Below are 15,962 nucleotides of genomic sequence, written 5' to 3'. Positions count from 1 at the left end.
CACAAAAATACTTCACAAGGTAAATATAAACAGGTGTACTGCCAACAATAAACATTAAAAAGCAGAATAATTCCAGATTTTTTCCATTTTTTAAATATTTTATTTAAAAAGTGACTGCCTACACTTGTTGATTGACAATAGAAATTTCAAATTTTATATTCTCAAGTTTTTCTTTGCAAACACAAAACCGTGATGACTGTATATTGAGATTCTCATCCATCCAGTGTAACTTCAGGAACTGAAATTGGTAATCCTCCCACAGCTACATAGTGAGACTCACGAGATTTCAACATTTATTTACTGGGAATCTCTTCCTGGCATAAGAGGGGGGGAAAAAGGGTCCCTAAGTAAAAAAGGGATTGAGAGGAAAAGGACAAAAAGGACATGCATAAAATAGACAATTTTTCAAGAGAAAAAACTTGAATAACATATGGGCTGAGAGGGTCAAGAGGAAAGAAGGAATTTATTTGGAACATTCTTGGGGAAGTGGGACAGAAAAAGAGGAACTGGGTACCTGGCTCTCTTGGAGTTTCCCAGCCTTCACATGCCATTTTTAATTATTACCTGCCCTTGACTTTTAAAGCTATACACACCTGGCTGCTATATACCAGAAATGGGGACTATATTTTAGAACTGATCCTGAAATAATAATTCCTATAATTCATGGTTTGTCCGGTTGAAGCTGTACAATTGTAGCAGATGGCAAGAACAGAACGAGTCAACTTTAGATTTTGGTGAACAGAATATTCCTACAAATATTGCAACACTTACTGAAATTTCACCAGAAGGAAGGATTTACTGTGACATAGCAAACACAGAGACTGAGAAAAATGAACTTTGGAGGAGACACTGTATATGGGAAAACGAAAGAGGAGGCACCGTGCCGTACTGCGCCTCACCCGCGAGGTACAGACCCCGTGCCACACTTTAACGCAGCCCCGCCCTCGGCCCCGCCTCCCGCCCCGGCGGCCCCACAGCGCCCCCTAACGGCCCGGCGCCCCCGCGCATGCGCCCGCCCGCGCCTGCGCAGCGCCTACTACGGGGGCGCGTGCGGCAATGGCGCAGCCGGGCAGGGCCAGCCTCAAGGAGCAGAGATATGACCGGCAGCTGAGGTAGCGCGGTGGGGGGTGGTTGTGTCCCTCGGCATCGAGCTGCCGGGGGTCGCCCGGCTTCCGCGGGGCTGCCGCAGTCCTGGCCGGGCGGAGAGTGGGCTGCCGCGGCGCCTGGCCCTGCCTCTCGCCGCAGGCCGGGCCGGGGGCCGTAGCTCGCGCTCCTGCAGCTCTGCTCGCCCGTTCGGGCGGCCGGCTTCCTCCGCGGCCACTTGTAAGGAGAGGCGCGGCGGGAGGCAGAGCTGCTCGCCGCCCGCCCGCTGAGCGCCCCGGGGGGTGGCAGCCGCCGACTCTGGCAGCCCGGGTCGTGCCCTGTGGGTGTCAGGAGGCGCCCGGGGAGGTGGGGAGGCTGTGTCGGAACCGGTCGGGCTGTTCGCCGAGCAGCTGCGTGAGTGTTTGGGCCGGCATAGGGGAAAAAGGCGGAAAAGAGCAAAGTTAAATGAGAAAAAGGCGGCTTGTGCTGGAGCCAGCCGATGTTTGGAGTATGGCATGGGTTAGTTTTCACATGCTTCCGTGCATTTGAAAGTCTCAGTAGTAGTTACAGTGCTTTGCAGTGTCTATTCAGTAGCTGCCTTTTCTGCAGCTGAAGAGAGTAAAAATTACTGCCCATGTGAAATCAGAGGCGTGTCTGTGGCCGAGTACTGCCAAGTTATGATTTCAGCCTGAATAGTATTTTAGGTGTCTTAAATACATTGCCAAACTCATCTAGCCTGATTTCCATCTGCTTGTACGATTCAGTGTCTTGGATTATAAATTATAAAAAATATAAAGATGTGTTATTTATAATAAAACTTATTAAAAAGGGCATTCAGTTTTAGGACAAAATTTGTGTAAGGAGTGTTTTGACCTGTGCTGATTTTTAAAAAGTTAAATATGTTAGAACAGAAAAAGATGTGTGCATTCATGTAGTGTGAAGATGGTAACCAGTAAAATTGGGTCACTCTTTAGAAAGTTTCAGGTTTGTCACAGGAAGTTTTCTTAAGGAAAGCTTATTTTGGTTAGTGCTATTTAGCCCCTCTTAACAGTGAATGGAAAGTAGTATGCTAGCCTCCATTTGTGATTGTTTAATTTTTTTTCATTTCTTTATATTTGCTCTATAATCTGAAATGAAATAATTTTATAATCTTGTGGTTTCCATCCCAATATAGACTGTGGGGTGACCATGGACAAGAAGCGTTAGAATCTGCCCATGTTTGTGTGATAAATGCAACAGCGACAGGAACTGAAATACTCAAAAACTTAGTGCTACCGGGTAAGTAGATATCTCTTCTGTACTTTCTCTTCTGTAATGTATGTGATAACTTCATAATGCCTAGTTATTAATAGTAATTTTCCCCCCCCCCCAAGGTATTGGTTCATTTACAATTGTCGATGGGAATCGGGTCTCTGGAGAAGATGTTGGAAATAAGTAGGTTTGTTACTGCTTTCTGTTACAAATTGATAAGTAACAGGGTTTCATAAGTGGTTCCATCTCTATAACTGTTAAGAAATACTATAAAATTCTTTTAAAAGCCTGTATATGTTTTTCCAAGTCTTTTGTGGGTTTGGATATTGGTGACATACATAGCATGCGTAATCATTTTGATATTAGCTGCTAAATTTGACATAGAATTTTTTTTTTTAGCTGTTGTTTCTGTACCTTACAGGTCTATATAAAAATATTTAAGAATATTGTTTGCAGTACTGTTGAGATATGACAATGCAAGATTTGCTTGTTTCAGCATGGCTAAACTTATTTTCTGTAGTTTTGGTGATGAAGATAACTTTTCATTAGTTTATCATTCTGAAACTGTGACTGATAGCCATTTATTAGCTTTCATAACTTTGAAAGGCTGTATGCAGCAGGGAAAGGATAAGAAACTCTTTACAAATCCTATAAAAAAATAATTTGTTTACCAGTTCTAGGTTACTTTCTCATCCAGGTTCAGGTAGATACTTACAAATATCCGTCTACTTACAGAGGTTATAGGAGGTGAAAGGATATTCTGTTACCTGAAGAAATTAGGACTAATGACTCTTCAATTAGCCTAGTGAAAAAGAATCTGCAGTATGATCCTGGCTTCTAGAGGAGTTTGGCATGCCTCACTTTTCAGATTTGTGGCTTGGGCATTGAAAAGTTTTCCTAAGAAACTGATCGTGAGGAAAATGTAACAGTGGTGGGGAGAAGAAAAGTGGATTTAAGGGGGAACTCTGTTGTGTACGAGAGTCAGCAACATATTCTGCACTACAAAATGTAGCTTTAATGTTGTTTTTCTTCAAAATAAAAATTCAAATGTAACTCTCTTGTCTCCTTTTCAGTTTCTTTTTACAAAAAAGCCATATTGGTCAGGTAAGGAGATAATGTCACTTTAAGTGTATTGAAAGCATGAAAGTATTGAGTAAATACTCAAATGTGCTATTACGAGTAATACTAAAACATGTATGTATAGGTTAAAGTCTGTTTATTCTTTGACAAAATTCTCTATGCTTACTTTTTTTAGTTGCTCATAAGCGAGAAGATAAGCTCAATTCTGGCAAGATTGAGTGGGGGAAAAAAAAAAGACAGGATATGATTAAGAAAATCTTCGGAAGGATAAGGTGGAAGAGAATTGTGGTTGAAGGAGTAAAGCTAAGAGTAGAGAAGTGAATGGTGGGTGGAGGATAAAAATCTGGAGAATACAGAAGATGTAAATAGCTCCTGGATATTCTCCAATAAAACTGAAAATTAATAAATAGCTGACAACATAATTTTTGTTTTTAAAATTATGTTACTAAAAATGGTCTCAAACAAGTGCCTGCTGTTATGCAATTTAATTTTTCTTCAGGTAAGTAAGGCTTGGAATAAGAAACCCTAGCTTATGATAAAATTTTGTTGGGTTTTTTTGGTGGGGATTTTTTGGCTTGGTGGGTTTTTTCTTTTTAGCATGTAGCATATGTAGTGATGATATGCTGTATAAATTACATTTCAAGAGGTTAAACATTGTTTTGATTGTTCTGAAACAGAATCGTGCCCAGAGTGCCACTGAGCTCTTGCAAGAATTGAATAACGATGTTTCTGGAAACTTTGTCGAAGAGGTTTGTTTTTCTAAATTAGTTGTATGTTTCTTGTTATACAATGTGATAAAAATATGAAATAATAGCTACACATGGTCTTTGTAATGTTGTGGTTTAAGTAGCTTCATGATAAAACAGCACTTGAGGAAGAAGAGCTTAAGTTATTTGCAAAAAGTTAGTTTATGTATTTTAAACATTATTTAGTAACTTCATAATTTTACAACTTTCACTTAATGCCTTTATATTCAGTGTTGAACAGACTTGCTGTGTATTCAGGAATTTTCAGTGTTTCCTGACATTTCTTTGTCTTTCTGCTGTTTAGAGTCCAGAAAAACTTCTAGACAATGACCCTTCCTTTTTTAATCGCTTTAACTTGGTGGTTGCAACACAACTACCAGAAAGGTAAAGAATCATCTAAAGTTGTTTGGTTTTGTTCAGTTGTAAAAACAGGTTTCAGCTGCAGGCATATTCTTGCAGGAAAACTTAGGCAAAACAGAACTCTGTCGTTGTGAAGGAAAGGTACAGTAAATAATAGCATTTTTCTATGGACCTTTAAACTATGTAGTAACATATATAAAATGTCTTCCAGATCCATACCTGACTCCTAGGTGCTCTCTCCAGGTGTATTTGTCTATGTCAAGTACTCTTTTGTAGTGAAAGTTGTTTCTGGTCCAAAATCGCTACAGCAAGTATTCTGCTTATGTAAAACCTAACAGATAGTAGTATCTGTGATACCTTTAGATTTTTGCAAACATATTTTTTTGTTTGTATAGCTCTTTCCAGTTTACCCATGTATGTAATAATATTTCCCGTATAAACTTTGCCAGGACCGGAAGTTCTTGATTTTATTTTTTATTTTTTAACCTGTTCCTGCTGAGAAGCCTCTTGCATGCTGCCTTCCAATAAAAGGTGCAGATGAAAATGACAACTCTGAATATTGAGAACATGTGGGTAGAAGAGCATGCTTCTGTTTCAGTAGACAGGCTGCATCCACAGAGGCAAGAGATTGCTGGATAGATGAAGACTTAAATCGGGCTTTGTAAGGAAGTGGCTGTTGTTCATGCTTTATATGTTTTTCTCCCTCCCCCTACTTAGGAGCTAGAGATACTGTCTCATAGAAAAAAGAGCCAGGTTGCCTCTTTGAAGTGGTGATTCCCTTGCAGGCATTCATGAATAAAGAGTATTTCTTATGTGTTATTCAAAAATCTCTGATTGGAATTGCCCCTACTGGAAGTTACATTTGTGCCACACACAGATTTAATTATTTCTTTCACAACTCATTGAAATTTTTTGTTTGACACTTGGAGCATTTGGGAGGATGGAGTGAAATACAAGTAAGTTTATGGATAAACATATTTCTAACCTAATGTAAATTCATGTATAAAATTAATCACCTTATATCTGCTTAGAATCATAATATTGTAGTTCTTTCAGCAAACTTCTGTTTCACAAGTAACTTGTATAAGAGTTAACTTATAGTTGTATAGTTTTCCTCTTGCACATCAGGAAAAAACCCACATAAATGTATTTTTCCTTCCAGTACGTTGCTGCGGTTGGCTGAACTTCTCTGGAATTCTAACATTCCTCTGCTGGTCTGCAGGACTTATGGACTGGTTGGTTATATGAGAGTCATCATTAAAGAACATACAGGTTAGAGGGTTTTCCGAAATAAAGAGTTTTCTAAAAGGTTTAAAGCTTCAATATGTAATATCACTTTGATTTTTTTTTTTCCTGTTTGGTTTTTTTTTTTCATCTTGTGATGTATTTAGTTTTTAAGTCTTGCATAGTTTGCAGTTCATCACCTGGAGCATTCTTTGAGAAATGCATAGAAATTATGGACGGCAACAAATAGTTAAATTGGAGATTATCCTGACATTAAGTATTTTGTGTAAGTTAACTTTATTTTGAGAATCAAGCAGTTAAACAAGCAAGTGACCCACTGCATTTGATATATAGCTCTGTTTTGAAGGCTGGACATAAAAAAACATGAAATGCATTGTGTAATTTTTTTCACAGTTGTTGAATCTCATCCTGACAATATGTTAGAAGATCTGAGACTAGACAAACCATTTCCAGAACTGAGGGAACACGTTCAGTCTTATGACTTGGATCATATGGACAAAAAGGTTGGTATGCAGTTTGCACTATGTTCTCTGAGACAGATGCAGACATAGAACAGGGGTTCTGTGAAAGTGACTCTTGACAGATGACTTTTTTTGGTGCCAAGTCTCATCTGAACAGAGGCAAGTGTAGAATCAGTCATGGGATATTATTTTTGGCCTCTGCCCCAAATGTTACACTCTGTATTTGAATTTTAAGCAAGTGGATGTCTTGGGAAGTGAGGAATATTCTTGGACAACTTGATCTTTTGTTAGCTTGATTTCCCCCTACCTCTCCCCGCCCCCCCCCCTTTTTTTTTTATGATTTCCTGCTGACGCAGAGCTTTGCAGCGTGGGTATTTGTGCATAGCATAAGTTCAGCTCCAGAGAAATATTCAAGAACTTGGCTCATACACCCTTTTTTAAGTACAGGAATAATTATTAAATAATTTGTTTTATAGTAGTTAGAGAACGTTATTTCTGAATCAAAATCTGGAGCATATCCTGTGTCTTTAGAATACTGGAAGGGATGTTAGGAGTTAACAAATTAAAACCCTATTTTAAATGTATCCTGTTTTTATCTTTTCTCAACTTGACAAAGATTTCTCTGCTGTTCAATTACAGGACCACAGCCACACTCCGTGGATTGTGATTGTAGCCAAGTATCTAACAAAATGGTTCAGTGAGGTAAATTGCAAAACTGGATAAGTCATCAGTCTATTATTATTATTATTTTAGATACATCTTTTCTAAACTAGTTTATTATTTTGGCAACGTGTAACAAATAAACGAGATGGAATTGCAGGAAAAAAAAATTACTTACTGAAATACAAGTGAATGTATGTGAACAATGACAGACTCTGGAGTTCAGCAGTCTGAACACAATGAGGTTAGTAGTAAGCATTTTAAAGATAAAATCTTGTGTTTTTAAATTTAGAAAAGTGAACAGTTGCCTGAGAGTTACAAAGAAAAAGAAGCCTTCAGACAACTGATTCAGCAAGGTAATGTATGTCCTAGGAGTCACTTATTCACACTGGCCGAAATGCTTAAGACAGTATCTGAACGATAATCAGAAGTTCTCTCAGGGTTAATTTATGAAAATCTGCTGGCATATACAATAGAATTCTGCTAAATGATTTTTTTAAGCAAATGTGGGACCTTAAGGTATTACTGTGATAAGTAACTTCTATTTAACATCACAGGAAAATTAATCATATACAGAATGTATATGTAGTTAGCTTTATCAGTACATCTTACTGATAATTCATTTTTTTGCTGATTAACTATTATGCCACAAATACATCCAAAGGCAATCTGCTTTGTTGGTGAGACCTAAATGATGAGATGTAATTCAGGGGATTGTGTGGGTGTTTGTTTTTTTTTTTCCTCCCCCCCCCCAATAAGGTATCTTAAAGAATGAAAATGGGACCCCGGAAGATGAGGAAAACTTTGAAGAAGCTATAAAAAATGTGAACACAGCATTAAATACTACAGAGGTAAAATAAACATTTATGTGATGAAATTGAAGAAATATCAATTGCCTCACTTTTTCAGAACATATTATGCAATTTTAGGACAGGAATTCCATTTGCAACATTTATACTCAGGTAAAACAGCATTAGTACAATTTTAAAAATTGAAATCATGAGTAGTAAAATAGACCTAGACTAGATGGCACTGTAGCTTATGGAGATTATTCTATTTCCTTGCTCATACAAGGAAGATACATTTCCTTCCTGAAGTATAGAATGAGTCAGTAACCAGAGTTCATTAGTATTGTATTCCTGTCTTAGACTTTTACAGTTCAGTCTGTAAAAGAATATCGGTTAAGTGCTTGGTTCAATTATAAAGAATTAGCAGTCACTGGTGTAGCTGATGTCTGATTTAAATACGCAGCCAGGAGAGAGAGACTCGGAAAGCATTTGTGGAAATTGTGCTATGTTGAAGCTGGTTGCTGTAGTATTTATTCTGTACAGAAATGAAGTGCGGCAAGGGACCTCAGACTCAGCAAATGTAGTACTTTCCTCTTGTTACAAAGTTCCTTTCATAAACTGATCAAGCTTAAAAACATGAAAAGTGAAGTTGGTGTTGTTTTTAAATAATCCTGAAGTAGTAACTCACAGTTTAGAATTGAGCTCTGATTTCCATAACTTCTCATCCATGGTGAATTGCAAAAACTACATGGGGTAAAAAGCACATTCTGTGATTCTTTCTAGATTACATTCCATTTCTATTTGAGCTGGGCTGATCCTTGCTTGGACAGTCACATTAAGTCTCCTAAGAAAGCAGCAGGTAAAACTTAGAGCTGCCATCCGAGCCACTACAAGCCGTGTCCCAGGGTATTAGTGATTTATTTCAGTTTGATGTGCCAGACTGAACCGCAGCAGTTAAGGAATCAAAACACACTCACTTTTGCAGCTCCTGTCAACTTCCCCAGCCTTTTTGCTGCTCTGCCTCTAGCAGGTAGGATGGGCAGCTGGGGCTGGGAGCACCTTTTGCTAATGCTGCTACCATTTTTTTAAAGTATTCCATGTAGAAGGTGGAAATAAGGTGAGATTTTATTTGTAATGTTCATCATGATCAGAAGCATGTGTCTTGTTCTCAGGCAGTGCTTCTCAGACACATTTCAAATAGTAGCACTGACTATGTAAGATTCAGAGGAGATTTTGGTATGAAACAAGAGTTGGCTCACCTGCATAGTGAATGTTGAGATAATTCAAGGAATTGAAAGTCAAGTAAATACAAACCCAACTTATTTTTTTCATAGATTCCAAGATGCATTGAAGAGATTTTTAATGATGATTGCTGCATAAATCTCACAGAGCAGGTAATGAGTAATTAAGGGTGAGACTTAAATGTAGAAAAAGCGTCATAAATAACATCTGTGTACATGACTGTCTCTTGTGTGTTTGCAGTCATCCTCCTTCTGGATTTTGGCTCGAGCTGTAAAGGAATTTGTGGCAAATGAGGGGCAAGGAAGCTTGCCTGTCCGGGGCACTATTCCTGATATGATAGCAGACTCCAATAAATTTATCAGATTGCAAAATGTGTAAGTATACAATTTTTTCTTTAATGGTTATTAATGATAGTAAATGGTGATGACTTCAGATCTCATGAAGTGCGTGAATTCCTGTATTAAAATAAAAAAGTGTGTATGTGGGACTGGGGTGAGGAGGGGTGTGGTGGCCTGGGACTGTCTGCTCCCTGTATAGATGCTATCCACTGTTTGGAACTGGGCCCTAAGCCTTCACTGCATCCCATTTTCCTAAGGTTGGGTAGTAAGCGACCACTTTTCCTAGTTTCAGATCTAGTAAAGACCTTCCTATAGATAGTAGATCCCATAGCCCAGCTACTGCTGTCCAAAGCAAATTGTTGCTTACACACAGCCGTTGTTTTTCCTCCTGGATGTGTGTGCCAACCTAGTTACAGAAATTCTAGTTTCCTAGATATTTAATTCTAAATACTTAATTCTAATTAATGCCCTTAGAAGGGATTGCTTGGTAGATAAGGAAGAGTGTGAATGAACTTTAACTGCAAATTCCTAACAGCATTGGTGTGGATCAAGATTTTAGGAAGCCCCATCTTTGAACGCATGTATCCTCAACATGAACTTACTATTCTTATGCGTACTGGACATGATGCAAATTGTTGGGCCAAAACGACTTTCTTAGTGTTACCACATTTTCTCTGCAGTTGGTTACTTCCTCCTTTTTTTTTTTTTTTTTTTTAATTTTTAAAATGAAGCAGTATCTTGCAGAAGACTTTCTAAATGTATTGCCTCTGCAGTTGTACTGTTGAATTGTTCAAATAGGAAAGTATTATTTCTAATAGATTTTGATTGTTTCTACATAGATTCTGAACCACAACCTCTACTAGGAAAAGGATTGTGTGCCTTAATGGTGTTTACTAATCAAAATGACATATCTAATTTTAGAGGTGCATTCCTCAGAGCTGTGACAAACAGCATTAAAAAGATAGGTATAAAAATATAAATGTGTTACACGTCTAAAATAATTGATTGCTATTACTCCATGGAAGTTACTCTGTATAATAAGGGTGAAGCCAAGAACTTACGGTTTCATTGAGCAAAATAATGATACAATTGCTTGAATTTGCACAGACACCCTAAATTGTAAATCTGAATTCTATAAGGATCAGTCTTGAATTTCCATATCATTATGTACTTCAGTTCTCAATTCCAATAAGCATTTCAAGGTTTTAATTCACTGATAAAACAATTACAGTTCCTTAAAATGAGCTCTTAATTTGAATTTCATGAAATGCTGTTATTCAGATGTTTGCATTGTCATAGTTAGTAATGGAACTAATATACTATGGCTACAAACCTTAAAATACAGAAATTTATAAAATATTAGAAGCCAAATGAAGGACATATAGCTGTTGTTCTGAAACTACTTAACATTCTTCCTCTGACTGTAGTAATATTAATTTTAATTTTAACTAGTTTCTGCAAAACTGTTATGCATGTAGTATTTAAGCCACACATTTAGTGAACAGCTTGGCCATGCCAAACAGTCATACGGAGAGGTAGTAAGTGTATTCATGGCCTTGAGGTAGCTCACTTCCATTCATGTGGCTTGCATTTTGTCTTTATAATATAAAATAAAAAGAAATGGTCTTCACTGTGAAGTTGATGGCTTTATGCTGTAATTATTAAGACTTATTTGTTATTAACAGATACCGTGAAAAAGCAAAGAAGGATATTGCTGCTGTGGGTAACCATGCTGCTAAATTGTTACAATCCCTAGGCAAGGTAATTACAAATGCACGGGCCTTCTGACAGGATAGAAATATTTTTTTCACTGGTGTTGTAGACAGAAATAAGTCAAAGGAGACAGGTATTAAAAGAGAAGGGTTAATAACCTCATTCTCTTCAAAAGGCTTAAGTTCTAATGATGTTAATATCTGTGGTCTGTTTTATTTATCACTTTTGGTCTGGTCATATGAAAGTAAAAGACATACAGGGATGTATTATTTACAATTTAACTTTTTTTACAAGAATGACTGGTATTTCACAATGAATTAATATCTCTGAAAATGTAAATTCTCTGGTCATTGTATGTACTTGAATGAGTCTGTTCTCTCTTTCAGACGCCCGAGTCTATTTCAGAGAGAGAGTTAAAATTGCTTTGTGAGTATGCTTGGATTCTGTTGCTGTGTTTCTTCTAATCAGTAAATAATCAAAAACTTTTGAATGATACTGCGGTTATTAATTAGTAGCTCAATATTTGAATTTTTCAAGTAAGTGCTTAGGAGTTGCATCCCTCAATTCAGTGGAAGTAACAGATGTTCAGCATCTCTCACTAGTGAGTCTATAAAGGTTGGCTTTTAAAAGAGTATTTTCTCAGGTCCGAATAACAGGTAGCAAAAGTCCTGTACTTTTCTGTGATTAGTACCTAATCACTGTTGCCCATTCTGTGATACTGACTTCAGAGTGCAGGCTCTGTGAACTTCAGTAGTCTGAAAAGGGAAAGCAGTGATGCAGTGAGTAGTACTGCTCATGGCAATTTATGTTATGTCTGTTCTGGATATGTATACATGTCCACACAGCAGCCTGGCTAAGTCTCCCTGCAACTGGAAAATTTTCCTGTAAGTACGTAGCCAAGAGCACACTGCCTCTGCATTGGTATGTCATTTGCTGGGAGTTTTGAGAACCTTGTGGTTCCTCATTTTTGAGTGCTAAGCAGGTAGTAGCTGCACGTTGGGTTGTTTCATAGCAATGATTCTGGAGAAGAACCTTTTCCCACTCATAGCTGTACTCTTAGAATATTAATTGAGAATATATGAGACAGTAGTAGATGTAGCAGAAGATGAAAAGAACCCATGTTCATATGCAGCATGGAAGATGAAAACATGAAGTTGATGGCTATGATTGATGACTTGGTATAGAAGAGCTACACACATTGAATCCTAGAATGGTTTGGGTAGGAAGGGACCTTAAAGCCCATGTAGTTCCCACCCCCCTCCCATGGACAGGGACATCCTCCCCTAGCCCAGGTTGCCCAAAGCCCCATCTAACCTGGCCTTGAATACTGCCAAGGATGGGGCATCCACAGCTTCTCTGGGCAAGCTGTTCCAGTGCCTCACCACCCTCAGAGTGAAGAATTTCTTCCTTATATCTAATCTAAATCGACCCTCCTTCAGCTTAAGGCTATTATCCCTTGTCCTATCTCTACAGGCCCTTGTAAACAGCCCCTCTCTAGATTTCCTGTAGGCCCCTTTAGGTACTGAAAGGCTGCAATAAAGTTTCCCCGAAGCCTTCTCTTCTCCAGGCTGAACACTGTGAGCTGTTACGTTAACATGGCAGATACATTTAGATACTAGAAGTAAACAAGCACAAAGTATTTCACTAAAATACTTGTGATCATAAACCTAAATGTAGTCTAATAGGTTATATTAGTCCAAGCCACCAGAAGAAACAGAGAAATGTTAAAAAAAATATGGTAAGTTTTTAGTCTTTTGTATTTAACACATCAGAGATGCAGACTTACAAAGATTTGGTAATGGGTGACGCATTCAAGTAGGTAATGCTCTCCTTTCTGCACTCTCTGCTTAGGCAGCAACTCAGCTTTTCTCCGAGTAGTACGATGTAGATCGCTGTCTGAAGAATATGGTTTAAACACTTTTAACAAGGATGAAATCAGTAAGTACTCCTTTTTGGCACATACTTTACTTGCATTTTCAACTTAAAATGGTTTTGTGATCAAAAATAATTGTATGTTATGTTCTGTTTCATTATGCAGTTTTTTAATTTGGCATCAATTAGAAGTATGTTTCTTTAAGTCTAGAATGTTGAATTCAATTTGATTTTGAAAGTTCAAAAATAGACCTTATAGATTGATGTGTATTTTGTTGTTTTTTTCTTTCAGATTTTATTTTTCATAGCATGTAAATAAAACACTGTTTTCTTCGAACTTTTCTATACCTCAGTTATTTCTGACAGAGCTAAAAAGTGCCTTCACCTGACCAAAGATATGACAATAATTGTCTTGGCCCCTCTCAGCTTATCTTTCCAGTATGTGAACTAGCAAACTAGTTACTTAATACTGCATTTTATTTTTTTGGACCTACATAATTCTCTTTAAAAAAAGCTGGAAATACATTTTATCAAAGTTTATTTAAATTAAGCTTTATAGGTCATCTGAATGTTTTGGACTAAATGTGTATACATATGTTTTGTAATACTTATAATTCAAGTGAAAGTTCCTTGAATTAGTTGGTAATATGCAATGTGAATTAAGAAGTAGTTAATATTTAGAAAGACTGCTGAGCTGTATGTGAAGGGATTTAAGACCTGTTTTATAATTACAGTCATTACAGTTATATATATGAAGTATGCGTTTCAAATCCCACAATCATAACTGAGGAATATCCCATTTAATGTTACAGCAACTGTCAGAGTTGAGACGTGAATATCTTCACTGAGCAGTTGATATCAAATACATACAGTATGGTTTTGCCAAACACTCTGGAGTCAAAATCGTGTATCTGACAGTTGACTCATTGAGATTCTCAGTTGCAGGTTGTTTTCATTAAGATTTCTTCTTCCTGCAGATTTTACAGTTTAAGCACATGGGAAATACTGGATTTCAAGTAATTCAAAGCCTTTCCTTTTTCCACTTCATCTGTACTGGCTAACCAGTTCTCTTGCTGTTTTCAGTTTCCCATATGGATAACCCGGACAGTGAAGTAGTGCTGTACTTGATGCTACGGGCTGTAGATAGATTTTATAAGCAGCATGGTAGATATCCAGGTATGTTAATACCAGAGTTACTTAATGTCATCAAAAGAAATACAAAGATCCAATAGTTACTATAATACTAGTTGTAAACTACAAATGTAGCATTAGTTGTGCTTTTGTTGCCATATTAATGGAACTTTAAGAATGTGAAAATTAAAGTGAGAATTTGAATTGGTTCAGCTATACAGTAATTTGTCATCATGAGTAGCATCAACAGATATTTAATTATTATTAGTCTAGTGTTAATAATTTAATATATTAATCAGCTTACAAACCTTTCAGAAAAATAAAATATGCTGCCATTTAAACCCATTAACTTTGAATATGGTGTTACAGTTCTGTGATGAAACAGTGAACTTATTTTCCAGGTGTCTCTAACTATCAGGTAGAAGATGATATTGGAAAACTAAAATCGTGCCTTACTGGTTTCTTACAAGAACATGGGTTGTCTGTAGTGGTGAAAGATGACTATGTTCACGAGTTGTAAGTATCGTATCTTGAGTGTCACTTTGTTGGTAAAACTGACCTGAAAATACTAACTGTTACTTTGCTATCCAGTTGTCGCTATGGAGCTGCTGAGCCACATGCTATTGCTGCCTTCATGGGAGGTAAGGATGCCACGGTATTTCTATGGTCTGTACAAACAAACCAACCTGCTGTAGTATGTGCTTGAGTCAGAATCTCCACTGTTTTAATTACTTTGTATTGTCAGAGTGAAGACTGTAAACACAGACTATAGTCAAAGATAGTATTAGAACAAAATCCTCCCTCTTCATTCTCCAGATGTGACCTTCTGTAGTGTATAGAAAAAGTGTACACAGCAAAGGTTTAAAGTCAGTAAAAGAAACCAAGTAAATTTAAAAATTAATCTCAGTAGAACAATTCTAGTACCTTAAAAATGTGTTTAAAAATAAAATGCTTGAAAGAGGTTTGAGTTTAAAAAAAAAAAGGAATAATTGTAGTAATATTAAAATTAACACAGTACACATCTTCCTTTCAATTAACACTATACACTTACGTTAAGTATCTATTATATATAAAGAGCCTTGATTGCTTACCTTAATTCAACCTGTGGGTATTATCAAAACTAAATATGTTTTAATGCTGAAGATTATTATATATAAAATACCCTGTGGATATAGGATTTTTTTCTGATTAAGTGAAACTTGGTATGTGCAGTGCTTTAGAAAAATGTATAAAGATAATTTCTGAAGAAATCAGAGAATATTTCATGCTACAGGAGAACAGAAAAGGATCACAGTGAAGTGACCCTTCAATTTATTTTACACTTTAACTGTACACGATTGTTTTTAATTGAACTTCTCAATTTCATTTACAGAGGTCACAACTTGCATGGTCTGCTCACACATATTTACACTCTGTGTGTGTGTATATGTACATGGAGAAAGTATATCCAGCAAAGTGTATGTAAAGCTAGTTTTTGAAGTAACAGCTTTCTGAGCCACTTTCATACTGGAAAGTACTGAAAGGCATTTTTTTCCTCCTAGGAGTTGTATCAGGTGCTTCCCAAATAAGTCCAATGTAGTGAGCTCTAGATAAATAACATTATTTTACCGTTTTTTTTTTAAATATGACCTGCTAACTACCTTGTGGGGGTTCTGTTTGTTTGTTTTCTCTTTTACAGGAGCTGCTGCACAGGAGGTTATCAAAGTCATTACAGGGCAGTTTGTAATTTTTAATAACACCTACATATACAGTGGAATGTCACAGACTTCAGCTACTTTCCAGCTGTAGGATGATGATCTCGCATTTGTTGCCATCAGGTGCTGCTGCTGTGTTCTGTAAATACTGTGGTGGTCTGCCATTGACTGGACTGTTCTGTATTACCTGCAAATTAAAGTCCCTTTATTTGTAATAATTTTATCATCTTTTTTTTTTCTGAGGACAAATAAAATCATACAAAATCCTGATTTTTTTTTTAAATCTAAAATTTTCTGA

General features: G+C 37.0%; 1 protein-coding gene across 2 annotated transcripts; it reads left to right on the top strand.

Moving 5' to 3' along the window:
• The first annotated feature begins 1,002 nt into the window (after positions 1-1,002).
• NAE1 (NEDD8 activating enzyme E1 subunit 1) lies at positions 1,003-15,932 on the top strand. Of its 2 annotated transcripts, XM_054840289.1 has the most exons (20): positions 1,003-1,112; positions 2,258-2,361; positions 2,457-2,517; positions 3,408-3,438; positions 4,092-4,163; positions 4,465-4,544; positions 5,683-5,792; positions 6,159-6,268; positions 6,866-6,928; positions 7,179-7,242; positions 7,646-7,737; positions 9,009-9,068; positions 9,157-9,290; positions 10,940-11,015; positions 11,354-11,393; positions 12,819-12,905; positions 13,923-14,015; positions 14,372-14,486; positions 14,562-14,611; positions 15,649-15,932. In XM_054840289.1, exons 1-20 carry the CDS (start codon positions 1,057-1,059, stop codon positions 15,756-15,758), a joined length of 1,608 nt encoding a protein of 535 aa, XP_054696264.1. In that variant the 5' UTR covers positions 1,003-1,056; the 3' UTR covers positions 15,759-15,932. The 2 variants fall into 2 exon arrangements, with proteins under 2 accessions (XP_054696264.1, XP_054696265.1); XM_054840290.1 differs by lacking the exon at positions 1,003-1,112 and having other exon boundaries at positions 2,256-2,361; positions 2,457-2,521; positions 15,649-15,882.
• The last annotated feature ends 30 nt before the right edge of the window (positions 15,933-15,962 follow it).

The sequence above is a fragment of the Grus americana genome, chromosome 13 (genome assembly GCF_028858705.1).
Source record: "Grus americana isolate bGruAme1 chromosome 13, bGruAme1.mat, whole genome shotgun sequence".
In the NCBI taxonomy this organism is placed as follows: domain Eukaryota; kingdom Metazoa; phylum Chordata; class Aves; order Gruiformes; family Gruidae; genus Grus; species Grus americana.
Note: the sequence above shows the minus strand (reverse complement) of the source record. Positions and strands in the feature narration are given on the sequence as shown.

Excerpts from the sequence above, each read along its gene's own strand:
- NAE1 (XM_054840289.1), top strand. The coding sequence starts at position 1,057 with ATGGCGCAGCCGGGCAGGGCCAGCCTCAAGGAGCAGAGATATGACCGG. Across the intron at positions 1,113-2,257 it reads AGATATGACCGGCAGCTGAG|ACTGTGGGGTGACCATGGAC; the intron begins GTAGCGCGGTGG and ends ATCCCAATATAG. Across the intron at positions 14,016-14,371 it reads GCAGCATGGTAGATATCCAG|GTGTCTCTAACTATCAGGTA; the intron begins GTATGTTAATAC and ends CTTATTTTCCAG.